Source organism: Panthera pardus, unplaced genomic scaffold (genome assembly GCF_024362965.1).
Source record: "Panthera pardus isolate Hobbes unplaced genomic scaffold, ASM2436296v1 HiC_scaffold_11, whole genome shotgun sequence".
Lineage (NCBI taxonomy): Eukaryota > Metazoa > Chordata > Mammalia > Carnivora > Felidae > Panthera > Panthera pardus.
Window position 1 is genome coordinate 51774264 of NW_026526666.1, and position 23416 is coordinate 51797679.

At 39.1% G+C, this 23416-nt stretch overlaps 1 protein-coding gene across 1 annotated transcript in view; it reads right to left on the bottom strand.

Moving 5' to 3' along the window:
* SGIP1 (SH3GL interacting endocytic adaptor 1) overlaps positions 1-23416 on the bottom strand; it is a 202901-nt gene that overhangs the window by 8569 nt on the left and 170916 nt on the right. The window contains exons 20-25 of the mRNA XM_019448970.2: positions 19603-19714; positions 11188-11343; positions 6739-6871; positions 2373-2575; positions 1128-1192; positions 386-550 (exon numbers count right to left, since the gene is read on the bottom strand). Of these exons, the coding sequence (XP_019304515.2) occupies positions 386-550; positions 1128-1192; positions 2373-2575; positions 6739-6871; positions 11188-11343; positions 19603-19714 (834 nt within the window). The remainder of the gene's footprint in view (positions 1-385; positions 551-1127; positions 1193-2372; positions 2576-6738; positions 6872-11187; positions 11344-19602; positions 19715-23416) is intronic.

Here is a 23416-nt window from a genome sequence, read left to right on the forward strand (position 1 = left end):
TATATATATATATATATATATATATATATATATTTTGTTTGCCCATATATATATATATATATATATATGTAAAAGTAGGATTTACTCCATTAACCGTAGTGTATACATGTATATAATGGGAATGACTGGTCATCCCTGCATAAGAAACAGAACCAGAGGCATGATAAATAGTCAGGGCCTTTCTAATTTCTGATTTCCAGTTTATTATCCCATTTTTACCTCATTCTATAATTGGTTTGCTTTCTAACTGGGATGAGAAATGGGGATTGGGAGTGGGGAAGAGGAAAAGAAAGAAGATGAGCAAATCAGACACTATTCCTTCTTAAGAAAGAGTAGCTATGGCAACACTATTTTTGCAAATGAAACTCACAGGATACCCACTTACCTGCAGCAAATCTTTTCTTGATAAGTGAAAACCGATACCCTGCTCCAACAAGTTCAATGTCACAACCAGAAAGGGTGCTTCCTTCACTTGTAAACTGCACAACCAATGGGGAAGGTTTGCTTGGGCCTTCAGATAACTGAAATCTTGCCAATAAAGAACCCACCCCTAAGAAAAGAGTATCATTACAAGGTAACAGTCAACACAACATGATGGATATAGTTTTGGAAATTGTATTCAAAAGTTAACATACACAATCTAACTTACTAGACAATGGTATATGTTTCAGTGACAAAATGGTAATGAATGAAATTTATTATGAAATATTATGAGGAACTCCTTTTTGAACACTGATGAAAGTGTAACTCAGACAAACGGTACTCCAAAATTTGGGAGCATGATACTTGGAAGGCAATGTATTTTCCAAGCTATGATTAATATCACAAGAAAGTAAGAAATACCTAAACTAGCAGAGAGTTGAGATCTGATACAAAATGAAAACATGTCTCATGAAAAGCTCTTCTCTGAAGAATAGTCTGTTTGATGTGGGGGTGGACAGAAAAGGGGAAGTAGAGGATTCATGCAGGAATTATTTGCTTTTATTGGTTGAAATAAGTATATACCAAAGTGAAGTGAAATATTTTGCTTGTTTTCAATCTAAGTGTATTTTTGCTAATAGTTTTCTAATACCTGAAAATTATTTCAGCCTTAAATATTAATTAAAATAAGCCTACAATGACATTACCTCCATTTTCTGACTTCTGAGAAATATCAGGAATCTTCCACAATATTCTCTGTTGTTCAGCATTCCTAAAAATAAAATAGGTAAAAGGCTTTTGCATAGGCAAAGGTTTTTGTCTAATGGATGCCGTATTTTTTCTAGATAGGGCTAACTTAAAAAAATGAATCTTGAAAATGTTAACTACAATTTATGCTTTATCTATCTACCTACGTACCTATCTATGCATCCATCCATCCATCCATGCATCCATCTATCCATCCATCTATAATTCTCTCTTTTTTCTGTTCCTTATTGTAACTAGCCACAACACTGTCAGATAGGAAAACATGTAGAAGACAGGCAGTTATTTGACACAGCTACTGAAAACACAGATGAGAAATGTTAACCAATTAATTCAGGTAACTTAAGTTGGAGCTATCATATGGCTGACTTTCTTTTTAATGTTCTCCTTTTTGCTTCTAAGAATCACATGGAAAAACTAGAGTAATTTTTTCTAAGAGAACAAGTTCTTTTTAACAACTGCCATCGGTACGCAGTGTCTATTCAGTATCTGTTCCCATACCTTCTCTAGTGGTGTCTTTTTATAGCTCAGAAGGCTATAAAACAAAACCCTACATTTCTTAGACACCCCTGTAGTTAGGGTCCTAGATGCATGTTAGGGTCTACCAATTACATGCACTGCTTGAGATTTGGAGGATAGAAGGGAGGCAGAGGCCATTCTCCTGCCACTTTCGTGGCTGTTTTCTGCTAGCCAGTAACCCAACTGAGATGTGGGGATCTTCTAACAAAGTGCTCCATACAGCCCAGGCTCCAGTTCTGTGAGTGTTGAGTAGTTAAGGCAGTGCCGGTAGGAACTTTCTTATCCTTGGATCAACATGGCAGCAGTGAGTTCTTGAATTCAATGGCTCCATGGGCAGCTTCCTGGTATCTGTGCTTCGTGGTTGTGGCCGAGGTAGCAGCTTCCCTGGCAGGCCAGTTCTGCAGTGTTCTGGGAAACATTCTTGGAGATCCAGCCTAAAGCTTATTCCTCTAGCACTTCCACCATCGTGTGAGCATCTGAATCCCTGTGTTAAATCATTTTCTGCTTAAAATAACAGAACAGAATGGTTGCTGTTTCCTGCTCTGAACCCTGACACATAGGCCTGCTGTGATCTCTTCCTGTAGGAAACACAAATGCTAAGAAGTCTGTGATCCCTTTGCCCAGAAAGAGCCCATTGGTAAAGAGGAAGGGGACTGGGGTCTCCTTACCAGACTGCTGGTGGGAGAACGGCCTGGAGCTTGGTTACCCCTCCATCTATGGGGACGAGGAACTGCACGTTGTTGAGGGCCACCGCAGTTGTCATTGCATCCGTATTGTATTTGTAATCTATGCGCAGGTCAGTGCTTGCTGGCTCACACCGCCAGTTCACTGCCAGGTTCAGGGGTGTGGACTGAATGCCCTGGGCAGACACCTTGCCAAACGATAGCAAAGAGAATATTTAAGACTCGACCACTAATCTGAGACAAAGCTAGAAGCTCTATCTCCCATGGGGATACTCTTAGCTATAAAATGTCACAATGTTGTCAGTGCTGTTTACAAATGAGCCCTCAATAAATTATCACTGTGAAGGGTGCCCTGTGAAAGAGAGATGGGTGCTACAGGTAAATTGTTATAGGTTAAAAACATAAAATCTCCATAGCACTTTAGAGTTTACAATGCACTTTAGGTCAGTTAAGGAGGTGTTTAGGAGCTGGTTAGGAGCTGAGGCCAAGGAGTTAGTCTTGGATCTGAGTTCTGACTGTTACTTACAAGCAGATCTTGGACCAGTCACTAAACCTCTCTGAGCCTTAGTTATTTCTTCATCTGCCAAAGGGGAATTATAATAATAATATCCACCCCTAGAGTTGTCAGGGAAATCGAAGATATTTTATGTGAAACAGTCAGCATAGTGCCTAGCACTTAGTAAAAGCATTAGTGTTTTCACACAGATTACCTGCTGATACTCTCGTACTTTCTCTTCACAACATACCAGCGAGTTAGACAAAGCAGAGTATTATTACTCCTTTGGGATCTGCCAGAGTGAGGACTTGAACCCAGGTCCTCTAATTAGAATGGGTACATTCTACCGTCTCCTGTCAATTCTAGCTAGAATCAACGATGAATTTGACCAAGGAAAAGCCACATTTGCAGAACCAACAATATTGTCTTATCTAAAGACAAAAATACCAACTTGATTTCTGGGTCCACAGTGAGCTCACAATGTTATTATGTCTCGATTGTTCACTGTGATGGTACTCTAGGAGACTTCTTTAACCAGCACACATACATATACTGCAGGGTCTGTGTGGGTGACGTCTATGCCCTTGCAGTTGTTTTTGTTTTTCAGTTTATTTAGAGAGAGAGAGTGTGTGTGTGTGTGAGCTGGTGTGGGGCAGAGAGAGGGAGGCAGAGAATCCCAAGCAGAGCCCAACATGGGGCTGTCTCACTAACAGTGAGATCGTGACCTGAACCTAAATCAAAAATCGGACGCTAAACCAACTGAGCCACCCAGGCGTTCCATGCCCTTCCAGTTTTTTTGTGTGGAGTATGAGTTTTACCAATTTTAAAGACTATAAACAGCTGGCTATTGGCCTAGCATGGCTCACACATAGGGACACCATGGGGAAGGGGCCTGAGGGCAGGTTGAGCTCAGAAGGCAGCAGTGGTTGCTACAGAAACAAGCCCAGATATGGGTTCTTTTATAAAATGACAGACATGGCTTTCAATGACAACTTTAGTTAGATAACTATTATAAGTTTTTATACTTGAAATATTTTTAGCGGCACAAGCCTCTGCAAATGAACATGCTTTGAAAATGTGTTATATAAGTAAATCAAAAGCACAGCAGACTGACCCTTCCCTGCCTGTTTCTGCCCTCTATCTCAGTTGTAGTTCTTGACTTCACAGTGGCTCCTCTACCCAGTGGCAAGTGCTTTTTGAATTTGTACAGGTATGTTTTTGATTGGATGCTCCTGGTGGCCAAAAAATAAACATGCTGAGATTTTAAGGCAATCCCACAACATGCTTGCTGTGATTCCCACCCAATACCTTGGATGGTTGGAAAACAGTATGACCACAACTAAACAACAAATGGGATTCCTCAGAGCTCACTTTAAAACAAAACGGCAGGCCTAGGGCTACTTATATTTTACAAATACTTTGAAATATATTAGGCTATTAATCCCTCACAACAACCTATAAAAACATCTAGGTAGGACTGTTATTCAGCATAGTGTTGAAAGTCCTCAGAAATCAGACAACACAAAGAAATAAAAGGCATCCAAATCAGCAAGGAGGAAGTCAAACTCTCACTCTTCACAGATGACATGATACTCTATGTGGAAAACTCAAAGACTCCATGAATAGCCTGTTAGAACTGATCCATGAATTCAGCAAAGTCACAGAATATAAAATCAACATACAGAAACTGCATTTCTATATGCCAGTAAGGAAGCAGCAGAAAGAAATCAATTTACAATTGCACCAAAAACCATAAAATACCTAGGAATACACCTAACCAAAGAGGTGAAAAATCTATACACTGAAAACTATAGAAAGCTTATGAAAGAAAATGAAGAAGATGCACAAAAAAAGTGGAAAAACATTCCATGCTCATGGATTGGAAGAACAAATATTGTTAAAATGTCTACACCACCCAAAGCAATCTGCATATTCAGTGCAATTCCTATCAAAATAACACTAGCAGTCTTCACAGAAAAAACAACCCTAAAATTTGTATGGCACCAGAAAAGACCCCAAACAGCCAAAGTAATCCTGAAAAAGAAAACCAAAGCTGGAAGCATCACAGTTCTGGACCTCAAGCTGTATTACAAAGCTGTAATCATCAAGACAGTATGGTACTGGCACAAAAAACAGACACTCAGATCAATGGATCAGAATAGAGAACCCAGAAATGGACCCACAAACGTATGGCCAACTAATCTTTGACAAATCAGGAAAGAATATCCAATGGAATAAAGACAGTCCTCAGACTGGGACCTCATCAAAATAAAAAGCTTCTGCACAGTAAAGGAAACAATCAGCAAAACTAAAAGGCAACCGAGAGAATGGGAGAAGATATTTGCAAATGACATATCAGATAAAGGGTTAGTATCCAAAATCTTTAAAGAACTTACCAAACTCAACACCCAAAAAACAAATAATCCAGTGAAGAAATAGGCAAAAGACATGAATAGACACTTTTCCAAAGAAGACATCCAGATGACTAACAGACACATGAAAAGATGCTCAACATCACTCATCAGGGAAATACAAATCAAAACCACAACGAGATACCCCCTCACACCTGTCAAAATGACTAAAAGTAACAACTCAGGCAACAACAGGTGTTGGCAAGGATGCAGAGAAAGAGGAACCCTTTTGCATTGCTGGTGGGAATGCAAACTGGTACAGCCACTCTGGAAAACAGTATGGAGGTTCCTCAAAAAATTAAAAATAGAACTACCCTATGACCCAGCAATTGCACTACTAGGTATTACCCAAAAGATATGAGTGCTGTTTCAAAGGGGCACATGCACCCAGTGTTTATAACAGCGCTATCGACAATAGCCAAATTATGGAAAGAGCCCAAATGTCCATCGATGGATGAATGGGTAAAGAAGATGTGGTATATATATATATGTATATACATATATATATATATATATACATAAAATGGAATATTACTTGGTGATCAAAAAGAATGAAATCTTAACATTTGCAACAACGTGGATGGAACTAGAGGGTATTATGCTAAGTGAAATTAGTCAGAGAAAGACAAATATCATATGACTTCATTCATATGTGGAATTTAAGATACGAAACAGAGGAACATAAGGGAAGGGAAGGAAAAATAATATAAAAACAGGAAGGGAGATTAACCATAAGAGACTCTTAAATACAGAAAACAAACTGAGGTTTGCTGGAGGGGTTTTGGGTGGGGGGGATGGGCTAAATGCGTAAGGGGCATTAAGGACAACACTTGTTGGGATGAGCACTGGGTGTTAAGTGTAAGTGATGAATCACTAAATTCTCCTCTTGAAATCATTATTGCACCATATTTTAGCTAACTTAGATGTAAATAAAAATAAATAAATAAATAAATAAATAAATAAATAAATTAATTAATTAATTAAAAAAAAATCTAGGTAGGAATCACTATTATCCTTATTTGCAGATGAGGAAACAGGGGTTCAGGGAGATTAAGTGTCTAAAGTCAGTGGCCAGTAGGAAGCTGACTTAATTCCAGAATTCAGTTTCTTGCCTACACTTTAATACTTTACACCCACCTCAAGTTGCAGTAGGTGAATTCTGTCTGCTTTCTAGGTTCACTTAATGACAAATGGGATGGAGGCTTAAAAGAAAAATCCCACAGGCTTTAAAATTCATAGGATTCAATCTCAATTATTGAAATTTCTTGCAACTTCATTTTTATAATCTCCAAGTAGCCTTTTAAGCTTCTATTTTCTTATAAATTATAGCTTTTAAGTTAGATTAAAAGGAATGTTATTTTATTTTCTTTTATTTAATGTTAGGCATATTAGAATACACAATTATAATGTGGAAGAGACACCCTGACTGTATGAATAGGCTTACCTGATACTTGAGCATGTCCACGTTATAATACGTAGCCTGGGGTTTTTGTTCCGACACTTTCTTTAAGTGAGTCATCAAATTTGGCATGTTTACCCAGAATTCCTTGGTATTGGCATCATTTTGAGTGTTATCGCTATTCAGTTGGGAAAAAAAAATTGTTGAGTCGCATCTTGTGACAAATATTATCCACTCAAAGAAGCATCTTAGCAAAGTGTCATCTGATTTCTATATCCATCTATGACAATCTATAGAGATCATATTACTAACAGTACTATAGCTTTAGTACAACTGCAGTTCTGAATGGTATTATGTTAAGAGATTAATACACATAAGGAAGTATGATTGTATTGCTACGAATTTCAGTGAGTGCCCAATAATATCAACCAATCCTGATGATAACTGGTTGCTTTAAAGAGTGAATTATTTATTAACCCAAACTTAATAGCTCTTTCTACATGACCACAGTTTCCTCTGAATTAGTCAGTTAATGCAATCAAGGAGCTGGGTACATTGATTTTTTTTTTTTAATTGACGTGAACAGTAGTTTCTCAGAAATTACTGAGGTAATTTTTGGCCAAATGTAAACACAGTCTTTATCTCCAACTGAGGAGAAAAATGTGATCCTAAAACTACCATGGTATTTTATCTGAGAGCATCCAGATCAGAAAATAGTCACTGCACTTACAAGATGGTCTTGGAATTTAAATGATAATAATCATGGTAGTTACAATAAAGAAATGTAGTCGTGATGAATTCAGGAATTTGGTATTCTTTTTTTTTTTTTTAGTGTTTATTCAGTTTTGAGAGACAGAGAGTAAGAAAGGGTGGGGCAGAGAGAGAGGGAGACACAGAATCCGAAGCAGGCTCCAGGCTCCGAGTTGTCAGCACAGAGCCTGACACGGGGCCCGAACTCACAAGCTGTGAGATCATGACCTGAGCCAAAGTCAGTTGCCCAACTGACTGAGCCACCCAGGTGCCCCAGGAATTTCGTGTTCTTAAAGATTTGTTAGCTTTGCTCAGGTGTCTCTCCATACGTCAGTCACCCAATGTATCTTGAAAATGCTTGTCTCAATGACAAATGGAATCAGTCAAGAGTGTGAGCAGCCTCTGTTCACTTTCACATAATAAGGAAACTGAGGGCCCAAGTAATTCAGTAACCTGACATACAACTCACTTACTGAATGGAAATTAGACGTTAAGAAGACAGAAGGATGACAGTAATAAAGTGATGAAGGCAGGCCAGAAGTAAGTTGGTATGATCCAGCCTCCAAAAGTCAAACAAATTAAGAGAATGAGTCAAAAAAACATCAGGGCTTTAAAACTGCTACTGATCTGTTAGGAGGGAGTGGCTGTGGGGGGCTCAGTCTCAGCATGACCCATGTGAATTCTGCTGGGCCCTGGTATAGGTTGTTGAGGACAAAACAAAAACAAAGCTCTACAACTGTGGGCATGTAGGATGTGGATGGAAAAGATTCCCGGCCCCTGAGACATTGCCCCTGGGTAAGCTGAGCTGAGGATACTGATGAAGGCTGTCTAAACTTGTATTACCTAAGAGCATCCAAGTTACCCAGAGGCTGGAGATAAGAGTGATAGAGAGTCAGTGAAATTAAGTGATTTGCTTATGGGTAACAGCTAATAAGAACAGTCAGGATGCCAGCCCAGGTCAGTATACTGTAGGTCATACTTTCCCACTGTACCAAAATAGAGGCACAGAATGAATATCCAGTAACATGTCATTAATTTGTACTAAGCAGATCTGAATAGTTGGGAAAATTTCAATGACACTATTTTTTACAGAAATGTATTTTCTAAGTTTAATAACAAATTAAGCTAAGTCATATATCTATGATAATTCCTCAGAGAACTTGCTTTAATAAATATTCAAGAAAGCTTTGTCAATCAGATAGAGATGCCAGTTACTTGGAGAGGCGATTCTTGAATGCTCAAGAAGTCTTGAGAATTCTTTAGTCTCATGATTGGCTTCACGATTGTTCCCGAATATTCTTTACAAGCAAACCCCTTTCATAATGGGAAAGTAGAAGTAAACTTCAATTTGGTCCCTGTCAAGGGGTCGCAAACCCAAAGGTGTTCAGGTGCCAAGCTGCGAACCTAAATGAAGTCTTTCAGAACACATAAATGAGAGAATTGGCTGGTCTAAGGCAATAGATGTTAAAAGGCTTGTACTGTGATCGAGAAAAATACTCGCTTATGCTGCCTTTTAAAAACTAGGGCTGGTAGTAGTGATGTTAGAGCAGTCCCACATAACAAACCCACATAAGCTACATGGCCATGAGTTACCAGTCACAGCCCTGACACAATAATCAAATATTTAGAATTTATAAGGTCCAAATGAGTATTTTTTATTCTTGTTTTAGCAGATAATAATAGTAAGGTAAGGGTCTACATAATATTGTGTCAGGCAAAAACATACTCAGGGTTTTATTTAATTCAATTCCTAGGACTTATATATTAATATAAGTATAAAACTCTTGCATATATGATTAAAAACCTGGCCACATAATGGCCTAAAAATGCAACAAAACCTGTAACACCCACGCTCGTCTTATTAACAAACAAACCCGTGAGATGATGGCACCTAACTCCTAATTTCAGACGGAGGAACCTTGACAAATAAAATTAACTGGCTCAATGTGAACGTCAAAAACAGAGAGGGAGAGTGAAATAACAAGCTTCTGATTTCCAGTCTTGATTGCTTTACGTTTATTTTTCATTTAATGCGTGACCATATATTTCCACACTTGTAAACCTGGAATCAAGTTTGCCAGTTAAACCATCACAAGGACCAAAGAGGAGGAGGTGATCTTGGTAGTCACCTGACAGATCTGTGACTGTTTTGTCACCACTGAGTGAACAAGTCTCAGTGAAGAAAGCAACGATGTTGGTCCTTGAATTCCAAATACCGACAACCTTTAGCTATTTCTACATAAATACCCAGCTTGACTAAATTCTTTAAATGATAGTTGAGTTGTTCATTCATTGAACAAATGTTAGTTAAGTCCGTACTAGATGCCAGGTGTAGTGGAAGGTACTGACGATGTGGTGGTGAACTAAGAGATGTGTTCCGTTCTCTCATGGATTTTACAGTCTAGTGGGGGAGATGGATGAATGAAGAAACACAAACAGATATATAATTATTAATTCTAGCAAGAGCAACAAGGGAAAGAAAAGGATACCTTGAGAGGGAATAACAAGAGGGCATATTTGGTTTAAGAATGGGGGTTGGGGGTGGAAGAGGAGTGGAATGGTCCAGGGAGACAAGGCAGAGCTGAAATCTGAAGAGTGAGTCAGGGTCAGGTGAAGAGGGACAGAAATAGTATCGGAGGCGGAGGAAACAAGCACACAAATCCCAGCCTGTTCTTAAGCCTGGCAAGCCTGGCTGGAGCTACCAGGATTCTGAGGCAGGACGGTGGGAAATGATAACAGAGAGGCAGGCAAGGGTAGACGACTCTAGGTCTCAAAGGCAGTGGTAACAAGTTTGCATTCAGGTACAGATGCAATGCAAAGCCACTTGAGGATTATACGTGAGGATGGCCTGATTCACCTCACAGAAAGTGACTCAGCTGTTGTGTAAAAAATGCAGTAAGGGGGCAAGCTTGGATGCAGGAAGAGAAGAAGGAAAGCATTTTCAGTGGTCCAGGAAAATGACAGTGGTCACTTGGACAGGGAGGTCACAGTAAAGAGAAAAAAATGGCCACTTTAGAGAGAGATTTTTGAGTAAAATATCAGGACTTAATGATAAGAAGCTGTCAAGAATGACAGTTTTTTGTCTCATTCATTGCCAGTAATTAACTTGTATAGTTGATCATTTTTAATAGCTCCATACACGTGTATGTTTGTGTGAACCCACATGCATGTAGGTATGATAGGTCCACGTTCAGATTTAACAGTTAGAAAATGTGAATAGCATATTTATATAAACAAATTCACATTAGCTTCTTTGAATACATGTACAGTTCCATTAAAACAATTACCATTACTGCGAAATTATGTATTTCACGAAAAAGACTTCAAGCTCATGTGAAGACGAGCTCACAGTTCAATTATCATTTGACTTTAAAAGATGCTAAGACAACAAATGGATTTTATTCCTTTTATTGGGCTTATTTCCCACTCTCCTCATCCATTGTTTACTGATGGCAAGTAAACAGGCAATGAATAAACAAACTGTCACTGATACAGATTTTATTACTCTAAATGTCTCTTCAGCCCCTTGAGATGGTTGGCCGTTAGAATACATATAAGCATCTACACACGATTATACACAAAAGATTTTGACAGGTAGCAAACTTCTGGGTTGAATCTACAAACATATCTGAGTAGCGGCAATTTCTCTACCATGCTATTTTCTTGCTAAGGTATATCCTTCATCTAAGTATCCAGTGCTAAGCGACACACATCTCTAAAAAAATTTGTGCAAAATATATTTACCAGCAGAGAAGTTGGGGATTTGGCAGGACGTGTTCTAACCTGCTGAAATTTATCACCCGAAAAGTCAGAGCAGCTGGCGATGGATTGTTGGCAAAGTGTCTGGTGATGCCGGCAGGAAAAGACAACACCATCTCTCCAGTAATCTTCACGATACATCTGGCATATCAAAACACATGAGAGGAAAGAGAGAGAGGAAGCCCAGGTCAATAAGCTGTGAATCAAAACAGTTGGGAAAAAGAAATGATTTATGTAACAATAGTACAATAGCAGGAGAGACACAAGGTAAGCTCTTAAACAATTCTGCTGTCAACTACTAAATCATTTCCAAGACCTGAGAATGCAAGGTTTGTGTTAACACTTATCCAAAAAAGTCGCCATCTGTTGAATGTGCTTTTGAACTGTAAGAAAAATGCAGCTTTTCTCTTTCTGTAGAAATATCTATCTGTTCACCTCACAATAGAATCACCTATTTTGGTGGTTATTTTGGTCTCTGATTTCTGAATCTTTGGCAACATATTTGAAGATAATAAAATCAAACGCACAACATTATCACACTATTGACTGGGTCTTATTTTAGTTCTCAGTAACATGATTGATGTCTTGAATATGTTCTTTTCTGTACTGAAGAGGTAAACTCCCTGCTTCCATTTAACTGTATATTTATCCCATGTCTATTCGGTTGAAACTGTAAAAATCAGTCATACAAGTTAGCACAATAAGATAATAATTTGAAAGGAAGAATAACTGTTTTTTTTTTAAAGTGCTTTCTTGGGGCACAATTGACATATAATAAATGGCACTCGTTTATAGTGTAAACTTCCATAATTTTTTATATATTTTATACCTGTGAAGCCCTCATGCAATCAAGTTAAGGTAAATACCCAGTACCCCTAAGAGTTGCCTCACACATTTCTGTGATCCCTCTCTGCTGCTTTTCTCCTTATCCCTAAGCAATTGCTAATATAGCTTTCTGACACTGCTATTAGTTTGCACATTCTAGAATTTCATGTAAACAGAATCATAAAGTATGTAATTTTTTCCTCTGGCTTCTTCCACTCTGTAATTAGAGATTCATCTATGTAGTGTATGCATCAATAGTTCATGACTTTTTATTGCTGTGTAGCATATGGCTAGCCCACAGGGGTTTTGTTTTTTAATCCATTAATTTGTTGAAAAACATTTGGACTCTTTCCAGTTTTTAAGTATTACAAATAAAGCTGTGGTGAATATGTTTGTACAAGTCTTTGTATGGACATATGCTCTCATATCTCTTGGCAAATAAATGTAGGAGGAGAATCACTGGATCACACTGAAATCAAGTAGCATTAATCCACCAACTTCTTTTTCAAAATTGTTTCGCTTCTGTAGTCCCTTTGCACTTCAATATGAAATTGAAAATCATGGTGTCAATTTCTATATAAAATCAATGTAGTTCCAATTCACCCTTTATTGCCTGCCCTGAGAAAATTATTGAGCCCTTTGTATATACTTTTTCTTTGCCAGCAGGCACTATGTTAAATTTTGTCAGTAGAGGGCGCTAAAAAGACATTGCAGGAAAAAGAGATCTTTCCTTCCCCGTTCCCGGGGAACTTGCTAGGCTGGCTTCCACAGTACTTAGGGCATACCTGGTGCCAGGCTCTTGCGGTGCCGGAAGCTTGTGTGTGGGACCTCTGCAGAGCATGTGGCATCCCCAGTGTGTGGGTACTGTAGCCCATGTGGCTTTGATAGTGCCTGGTGGTACAGGCAGCTTCCCCAGCATCTGGCCCCTGTAGTGCATGTGTCTGGGCTGCCCCAGTGCCCAGATCCTGCAATGTAGGTGGGTTCTCTGGCTCCAGTCTCCTGTCACATGCACACCTTCCTTCTCCACAGCCAGCTTCTGCAGTGCATGGTGACCTGCAGTACCCACCACGTGGCCATTAGCTTCCTCTGCCACCCCCAAGTCAGTTTGCTGTGGAGTATGCCTCGGTGAGACACCTCCTCGTAAACAGCTGGGAATGTGCTGGGCTTCCCCGTATCATGTCTGAAAACACTTAAGGAAGAAAGCTAGGCATTCATATGGTACACCTCACCTCTCAGGGGTCACTGTCCTTTACCCCAGATCCAGGGTCTGGCAAATCATTGTTCACATGTTTTGTCCACTTTCAAGGCATTTTCAGGTAAAGAGATAAATCGGTCCCTGTTACGACACTTTGGCCAGAAGCAGAAACCTCAAAAGGATTATTCTTCTTTAGGAAACAGTAAATATTTAAAATGAGTGAACTTCTTTACGACTTCCCTTTACATCTGGATAACTTACCCTTGTACTAGTTCTATAACTTTAAGTTCAGGACTGTACTTTCTAGGGAAATTGAGATTAATAGATGGAAACTCAGCTCAACATCTGAGCACAGGGAGCGCCATTTGCCCCGTAGTCATTTTGTATGCTGTGAAATTGTGATTGTTGAGACACATGTGTCTCAGGGGAGATGGCCTTTGGTGCATAAAATAGCTTATGGGAAGAATTGCTACAGACTCTTATGTATAAGGCCAGGTTGAGGTCAAAGGTGGAGGGCAGGAAAGCTTCCTAAGGTAGCCATGTTCCCCTTCTCTCCCCTCATTCAGATATGGTCATCCATAATTCTGCATTGCTCTGGATGAAAATTTTGGTTTCTGGCAGTTTGCACATCCATCTCTTCTGGAGAGTACTGTCGATTCCCCACTTTGGATGCCAGTTCTGCTGTCTTCCTTTTCTGCATTTCAGCTACATAAACCTTGCATTAATTACTGGGGCTGAGCCCAGACTTCCCCTTAAGCTGAGTCTATTCTCAATGCTTTTCAACATGTGGATGTGCAGAATACTATTTCACAACTTCAGAAGAAAACAATAATTAGTCAGAGCATTTGTTAAATCAGAGTTCAGTACCTACTGTCCCTCAGTACATTGTTGTCAGCAGCAATGGCTGAAATGTTTTTCAATTGGTAAGGGATCTGCTCAGTGACTTTTCCAGGTTGCTCAAAATGAGGTGTAAGTGGTGTCTTGGTGAGGGATAAAGTTTCTCTTTTGAAAGCCAGTCAGTGAGGGGAGGCAGTGGCATTATTTAGTCAATAAACATTTATTGACTCCTAATCATGTAATGTTTGTTTGTTTGTTTTGAGTGGGGAGGCCATTTAAAAATCAGCAAAACAGCCCCGTCTTCAAAGGGCTCATGGTGTTGCACGGCTGATGAAAGAAGTAGTGAATATAAACCAATGTAAGAAGCACCAAGCTTCAAGGGGAGCCTGGGTGGCTCAGTTGGTTGAGACTCCGACTTTGGCTCTTGTCATCATCTCGCAGTTCCTGAACTTGAGCCCAGTGTTGGGTTCTGTGCTGACAGCTTGGAGCCTGGAGCCTGCTTGGGATTCTGTGTCTCTCTCTCTCTCTGACCCTTCCCCACTCATGCTCTGTCTCTCTCTCTCTGCCAAAAATAAATAAACATTAAAAAAAAATTAAAAAAAAAGAAGCACCAAGCTTCTTCATGTATATTACATTTCTGTACTGCATGTCAACTGTCACAGATTTATAATTTATTTGCTGATTTAGTGATTCATCCATTCAGAACTTTACTGACTTATTAACTCATCCAGTATCTATTTCCAGATCTGAAATTTTCTACACAAAATGAATATTTTCAACTCATACTCACTAAAGGAAAATATTTGCTTAACTTTAACGACTGTTCTTATCAGTATGCAATGTGGCGACATTGCACGTGAGCTTGAATTATGGAAATCGAAAATACGGCAATATGGAAATATTAACAAACTCATGTTATGAACAAAATTCGAAATCATGAGAATCCCCACAAATGAAACATTTGTCAAGAATGGCAAAATTTCAAGGTCACCTGGCTAAGTGACTTCTAAACTGGGTTCTCCCTATTGCCACAGGCAGTACCATGTTAGCTATCCAACAGAAATGCTGGCCAATTTTGGTTAGGAAGTGTGTGAGTTTGACATATGTGAGGTCATAAGAAGTACAAGGCTCACATAAACATGACTTTCATGCATTGCTTTGATAACCAAGCCCACAGTCTCCTCTGTGCATGTGCAGCTGTCCGCCCTTTCATTGGTTTGGGTACTAGGCAAACTCCTTTCCATGTTTCAAGACTTGGTTCAAAGGCAGACCTTTCTGAAGCCTTCCTTAATAGTTTGTTTATTCGGCCTTCCTTAGTTTTTCCTGTATAGGTTCCTTGGATAGATGTACGTATTTTTTTAAAACAGTTTTGTAGCTTTTTTTGCACATATCTTACCCATGATTATAAAGCGAGTGCTATGTCTTGGGGGGCAAATTACACAGAATCTAGTGCAGAGTAGGAACTCAATAAAATGTTAAAATAAATTCATACACTTAACATTATCCATTATATAGAGAGTGTCTATGCAGTGTACCAGCTATTATGTAGTGCCCTAGAATGGGCAGGGAGAAACAGGACAGACGTGGTCTTCACCCAAACTTCCAGTTTAAGTGGGGAGGCAGACACTTAGATAAATAATTGAAATATGATGATAAGAGAAGGAGAGCACATAACACAGAAACATGTTTATTTCCAGGGGAATAAAGACTTAACCCCTTGTGCCTGGGTTGTTCAAATAGGAGTGGATAATGGGAGATGTATTTCCCCAGCCAACAGCAGAAGTCAAGGAGTTCTCTGCCTATGAGCAACCGAGAAAGACCCGGGTATCAAAATGCCTATTACAGGTGTTCTGAATACTCCAAGAAAGAGTATAACTATACTCAAATGGATCATATATCATACTATATAATAATTAAAGTGGTAGATTTCTGTTTCCAATATATGGTCTGAAAGCAAATGGGGAAGGCTTTGGGTCCAGGATGAGAAGGAACCACAGGCAAAAGCAAGTCCACATGCCTTTTCTGTATCATTTCTCTATGTGGTGCTGTGTTTGACTTCCTCCTCCTCCTCCCCTGCTCACCCCAGGATAGAAGTTTTGAACTTGGGTTGTTTCTTTGAAAGTGAATAACAAAGGAGCAGCAATTAAAATGATTCACTGCCTGGAGCTGAAATTAAATTTAGAAGGATGTCACTTCATGATCTGTTCATAAATTTCGGATCTCATAATTTCAATGAAATTATTGAATCTCCCATCTATCAATAATGCAATATATACAGCAACTACTTATGGCAATATAATTGAAAACAGACTCAGTATATGCAATTGTTTAAGAGTCAAAGACTCAGTTAATTTGGAAGGACATAAGAAAAACACTAATATTGCTTTGGCTCAAGCGCCACATCACTGGAATGCCAAGGTCATGGATACCAGCATCACAGGTGCACACCTGCCCACATACGTGCTCTAGCGTGCTGGGCAAATTGAAACAGGATGAAGAATCCAGCTGGTATAGGCACAGACCTACAAAGTGACTGGTAGGTTACTACACCACTCCTTAGGATTTAAGGAAGATTATTAAAAGCTTCTTAGCCCCCCCTTACACCATAACTACACTTCTCCTACAGTGGACTTTGTATTATATGTATGCACAAGTCTTATTTTCCAAATCAACTGTCTTCATCACCAATATAACCCCTGTCTAGTACAATGGCAGGCACATAGCAGCCATTCTGTAAGTACTAGGGGAGTCATTCAACTCAACTTATTCAACAATTGTGCCAGATCCTGCTTTAGGTGTTGAGGATATAAGAATGAAGAAAATGCTCAAAGTCCCAGCTCTCATTCTGGTGGGGGAAGAGACAGACAGTGGACACTGAAAACATGCAGCACGTTAATTAGAGAGCAGGACAATGGGGGACGGGGGGAAGAAAGTGAGGTTGGTTGGGAGAAAGAGCTGACAGTGAGTAGGAAGAAATGTTGCTATTTGCATAGGGTGGACAGAGAAGGGCTCTGATAAATCTGCTGAAGAATCCTGAAAGAGGTGTGGGGGCAATCACCCAGGTAGCTGGAGAAAATTTCACCCAGGCTGAAAGGGCAACAAATGCTGAGACCCTTAGATGCAGATGAGGTTGGCCAAATGGCAGAGAACAGCCATAAACCCAGTGTGGGTAGAGTGGAGTGAATAAGAACGCCAGTGATGGAGACAAGATCAAAGAGGTGGTAGCTGAAATGGGGGAAGGGTCCCAAAGGACAGATAATGTAGAGCCTCATAGACTATTCTAAAGCATTAGGGTTTTGCTTTGAACAAGACAGGAGGGGTTTGAGCAGAGGAGTGATATTTTGACAACAGATTTTAGGGGGCAAAAATGGAAGTTCTCCTACCACCAATTAGGTCTCTCTGAATACATTAATGAATGAAAGCCAATGAGTAAGCAGACAAAAGAGAATTCATTCTTGGGTGATTCCCAGTGTTTTTCATGCTGGTATAGACATCTCTCCTGACTACTTTTTACTCTTTCTTATTCTTTTAAAGGTGTGTTTTTCCCACTTTTCTCAAGTCTGATGAGCCTGAGCTTTCTAAGGTATAGGTAGGTCAGTCAATAATAAGTATAATCCTTAGAACTGGTATTACAGAAAGTTATACAAATTGTTCAAAGAAGAGTCTACAGAAATACAAGTATGTGTATATGAAGTATGTATACAACTTAAGCACATGGTGCTTAAGTGCTCTAACAGTTCAAATGCATACTCTGTAAGAGTAGTTTTTAATTCCTATTGATATGTGGATGTGGCAAATTACCATCCTGCTTTGAAGATGGAGAGAAGACATGGGGGAAACCAGAGTGCTACAGGCTGAATATGTGTGTTCTTCCAAAATGTATATACTGAAATCTGATCTCCAATATGACGGTGCTTGTTGGGAGGTGATTAGGTCACGAGGGTAGAGCCCTCATAAATGAGATCAGTGCCTTTATAAAAGCGACCCCGAAGAGCTCCCTAGCTTCCCTCCCCCACCCCCATTTAAGGTTATTATGAACCAGGACGCCGCTGACTCTGGTCAGATACTGAGTCTGTTAGAGCCTTGATCTTGGGAAGTCTTGGGGACTTCCCAGCCCCAAGAACTATGAGAAATAGGCTTCTGTGGTTCAGAAGCCACTCAGTCCATGGTATTCTGTTATAGCATCCCAAATGGACTAAAACACCAGAGTCCATAGTGTTTGTTTTTCTACAATAGTCTGGGCCTAGAAGAAAATCTAAATGTTGTTGAAAAGGACATAACATTTAGGGAAGTTGATAGATCCCGCTGGCTAGATAGAACACCTAAGGTAGAGTTACTAATCATGTTGCCCAGCATAATATTGTTAGATTTAGACTTAAAAAAAACTAGTGTTTCTGAAGTGTAAAGAGGAATCACAATTACTCATATAAATTCCCACTTAAAATATATGTGGAGATCCAAGTTTTCATTATAGTTAATTATCACTGTTTCAAAATTTTTCATAAATAGTCTAGGGTCCTGTGTTAACATTTATTATTTTTCTAATTCTTATTTCCATGGATACTAAGGTTTTGTAAGTCCTGGTCCTTATAAGTAAAAAATAAAAAGCAATTCTTTCCTCACTTAGATTTGTCCTTTGTTTACCCATCACATTCAGACCTGGAATTGTGTTAGTGATACACTTGAAAGTCAGTTTGACTTTGGTCTTTTGTTTTCAGTATAGACTAATAATCACTCTTAATTTTTTTTTTTTTTGGATCATAAACCTTTTTGTGAAATTGATGGATGCTGTAGATCCTCTCTATGAACAAACATACTATGCACACACATAAGATAAATGGTATAATTTTCAGGGAATCCATAAACTTCCTGAACTCTATCTATGGAACTCCTTATAGAAAGGCAAAATATTTAATCATATTATATATGCATTCGGGTCAAGTCCACCTTCAGTATGTACTGAAATAAGTGAAATCAGGCTCATGGAATTACAGAGTAGAGTGGTGCATTTTTCTCAAGAGTTTACTTTGCCGTGATTATAGTTTTTTTGGCCAATTCCTCCTTACTTCGTATTGATAACATATAACCTGTCTTCTTACTAATCTCTGTGTTATGAACACAGCCATGTGTTTTGTTCCAGGTTCTCATTCCAATGTACCATGTTTCAGCTTGTATGTGAATGATTCAGATCCATTACAAACTAAGACAATAAAGACATGATCTAGACATTTACTTTTGTGAGATAACAAGTGTTTTCACTGTCTACGTGGTTGGGTTAGGATTGTCTATAACTTGCATTCAAAACTGAACCAGAGATTTCTGGATAGTAAGATAATAGATTTTTGGTCCTTTGGCACGTTTTTAAAAAAGCAATGAATTAATATTTCTAATTAAATTTTCTCCTCCATTCTAGGTATGCTGTTATTGTTAACCAATTTTTTTTTCTTGGTTTTAGGATAAGGAATGAAATAGTTATAACTAGGGTGTCCCCCACTGAATGGGATAAAGTTTGGAGAATCCAGTGGACCAAGCCCCAGGCTTACTTGCTTGGATCTGCTCCTTTGAAGTAGGCATTGACTGTTTCTGTAAATGCTGCTGCAACAGGGAGGGTGTCCTGGGCTCCCATGGTCAGGGGGCTGGGTCCCCTGGAAGAACCTGCATGAAATGGAAAACTTTCATTTATTATGGACATAGGAGACATATTAATATGTGTGGAACTAAAAGTCCATTAAAGGATAAAAGGATGAAATCTATTACTGAAAACACATAATGTGCTAAGAACCATGTGTGTATATTTAACATAGAGCTCAAGTATTTAAAAGGAAATATTTGGCTGGTTTACAAACAAACACACTTGAAATTAATTCAATTGTGTATTTTTCTACAGAAAAAAATCCAAGCAGAAAATAAAGTCAGAGGGGGTTTTCAGTGTTTTAAATAAAGCGTAAGGCAGTATTTGAATGACAGTTTGTACAGCAGGTTAGTTACTAAAGAAAACTTACTAGCTTCTTATTTGAGCATTTACCCTACACAAATGCCCACACACTCAAAACTTATTGCGTTTCTTTATTTTAAAGAGACAAACGTCCATGGAGTATCATGTTACACATTGTCTTTTCCTGGGTTATTTCTGTTTTGAAATGCCCAATTAACTTCAGATCAAGTAGGCTCAAGTTTACATGTCCAAAAACATACATGCCATAAGGTACACCTTGACTTAACACAGACACACAAATGCATCAATTTGCACTATAAACAGTCACAGTGCTGCTCATGTTTATTGAGGACCTGCTATATACCTGCTATATGTGCTGCTATATACCTGCTATATGTGCTGTGCTAGATACCTTACAAGAATCCCACAAAAGCCCTTTAGGATAACCATTATGATTTCCATTGTATAGAAGAGAAAACTAAAGCTCAAAGCGATAAGGGACTTGCCCAAAGTAACAGTTAAGTGGCAAAACTAAAATTCAAACCTAGATTTGCTGTCCTATAAAGCTCATGTTTTCCCCCATTATACCATATAGTTTGTCTAAAGGAAGCATTTTCTTTTATGGTTTTGATAGAACTTGAGGTTTCTGAAAGGAGCAAAATTTAACGTTGTTTTCGCTGTTTGCTGTCTAGGCATGGTACTGAACAGTAAAGTTTTCGTAATGACGAAGTATTTAATTGTGTTGGCGATCATTGCTTCTCCTTCTTATCAAACAAAACACATTTATTCTTCCCCACCCTAAAGCAGATTACATATTATGCTTTTTTTTCTTTTACCTTCAGTAACTTCTGTAATCTTCTCTGGCTATTAAAAAATCTACCCTTTGGGGCGCCTGGTTGAGCATCGGACTTCAGCTCAGGTCATGATCTCACAGTTCTTGAGTTCAAGCTCCACATCGGGCTGGCTGCTGTCCGTGCAGAGGCCACTTTGGATCCTCTGTCCCCCCCTCTCTCTCTCCCCACCCCCTCTCATGCTGTCTCTAAAAAATAAACGTTAAAAAAAACCCTACCCTTTGTGTATCTTCCTCCTCAACAAAGTTTTCTCTGGCAATTCTCATTCATGCAAGTCTCTTCTTGTGCTATCTTCCCTTGGCTTTCAGTATCTTGGACTTGGTAATCGATCAACAAACATGTGCTCACTATTTACTAGGTATAAGACACTATGGTAGGTTCTGGGGATTCAAAGTCAAATTACATATAATCTTTGCTCTCAAGGAGTTACAGTTCAGTGGGCTAATATTATCATCAACAATATTCACTACCAGCATTACCTCCATCACCATTATTTGTTGCATACTTACTATGTGTTTTACATATATTCTCTAGGTAAATGTACAAAGCAAGTGGAAAGGTCAGGGAGGGTTTCATTGAAAAGTGATGTTGGAACTGAAGTTTGACAGTGAATACGATCTCACGAGGGTGAGAAAGAAGAAGTCCCAGCATATACATATGTGTGGAACTGAGCAAACATATGGCATTTTGAGAAACCACAGGAAGTATGGCACTGTTTGCATGTGAGTGGGTGTGAATGCAGTGGGTATTGAAAGGGGAGACAAGGGAGGAAATGAGGTTTGGGCAGAGATAGAAATTAGGTCATGAAAAGCTTTGTTTATTTAGGAAAATTTGTTGATTTTATAGGTGATTTATAGGCATTGAAATCATAATCACTTTTTGAGAATTTAATACAAAACTATGGATGCTTCTCAAAGCAGAGTGCACCCATATACAGCATTTATATAATTTGAAATAGTCCTTGGGAGTCCTGAAACAGACGTTAAGAACACTGTCTCTAAAAGATGGGAGGCCTCTGAAGTAGTTGAACTAGGAAAAAAAAAAAGAAATAGGGGGGCTATGATGGGGCTTGAGTGTCCATTGCTCTAGTGATAGAGAGGCAGATAATTCAGGGACAGAAGCAAAAATGTAGGTGAAGAGACCTCTTAGAAAGAAAACGATAAAATTGGCAAGCAATGCAGATGTTAGCAGATAAAGGGAATGTCGTAGACATAATGTTTTTCAGTTTTGCAAGGCATTTAATAGTTTTCCATGCTATTCTTGTGAATAAAATTGTGAAAATTGGGTGGATAATACTCTTGCTAAGTGAACTGGTTAGTAGATGAGTCACAATATTCAGTGAGCATGAATCAGTGGTTTTATACCTGTTGCAAAGGCAATCTCTAGTGGAATATCCCAGAGTTCTCTCCTTAGTCTGGGCTCTTCAGTGCCTCTGATAAAACTGGGAGATGCTCAGAAATGACACAGTATAGTGCCTAAGAGCATGAGATTTGGCAATAGACATACTTGGGATTGAGTCTTATTTCTCATACTTGTTATTTATATGACCTTTGACAGGGATAATATAATGACACCCACTTTGTAAGCGCATCAGAGGATAAAATGAGGTAAAACATTTAACACAGTGCTTGGTACATAGTAAGCCCTCAAGAATGATTACCAATGTTTATGATTATTAAAATTTAAGATAATACAGAGGTTGTCTTGGATAATGACAGTCATTGAAGGTGCTAAAAATGATCTTTTGGAATATTGGGCTGAAACTGAGAAGAAAACTATCAGCAAAAACAAATGTGGAATTCTTATATATCAAGGTTAAAATTAATCAAACAATTATGGTTTGTGGAAAGACGATGTGAAAAAAATATTTGGGGGATGGAGTTGATCATCAATTGTCTATTGCTGGCTGGGCTCTAAACAGGTCACCGACTGGACTACATCAGTGGGTGGGTTACAGATGGATCCCTAGAAAGGATGGCTTTACTGCTTTTTGTTTGAGTGCCTAGTTTTAAAGCTCACCAGATGGTAATCAGGTCACTTATCCACAAGCGGAAGACCAAGCTCTTCAGCATAATGGTGTACAATGCCATCTGGGGTACTATGGTCTGAATGTTTGCGTCCCGCCCCCCACCCCCCCAAATTCATAAGTTGAAAATCTAATGCCCAACGTGATGGTATTAGGAGGTGGGGCCTTTGGCAGGTGCTACAGTCATGAGGGCGGAGCACTAGTGATTGGGATTCATGCCCTTATAAAAGAGGCCCCAGAGTGCTAGCTTCTCCCTTCCACCACATGAGGACACAGCGAGACTGGAAATCTGCAACCCGGAAGAAGGCTCTCTAGAGGACCCAGCCACTGACACCCTGATCTTGAACTTAGAAACTTCCAGAACGCTGAGAAATAAATATATATTGTTTATAAGCCACCTGGTCTGTGATAATTTGTTACAGCAGTCAAAATATACTAAGACATGCAGCCTGACCCATGCCTATCCTTCATGACCCACCTACCCCCATTCCCTCCGGAAATCCTATATTCAAGCTATGTTTCCTATGGGCACTATAGCCCCTATT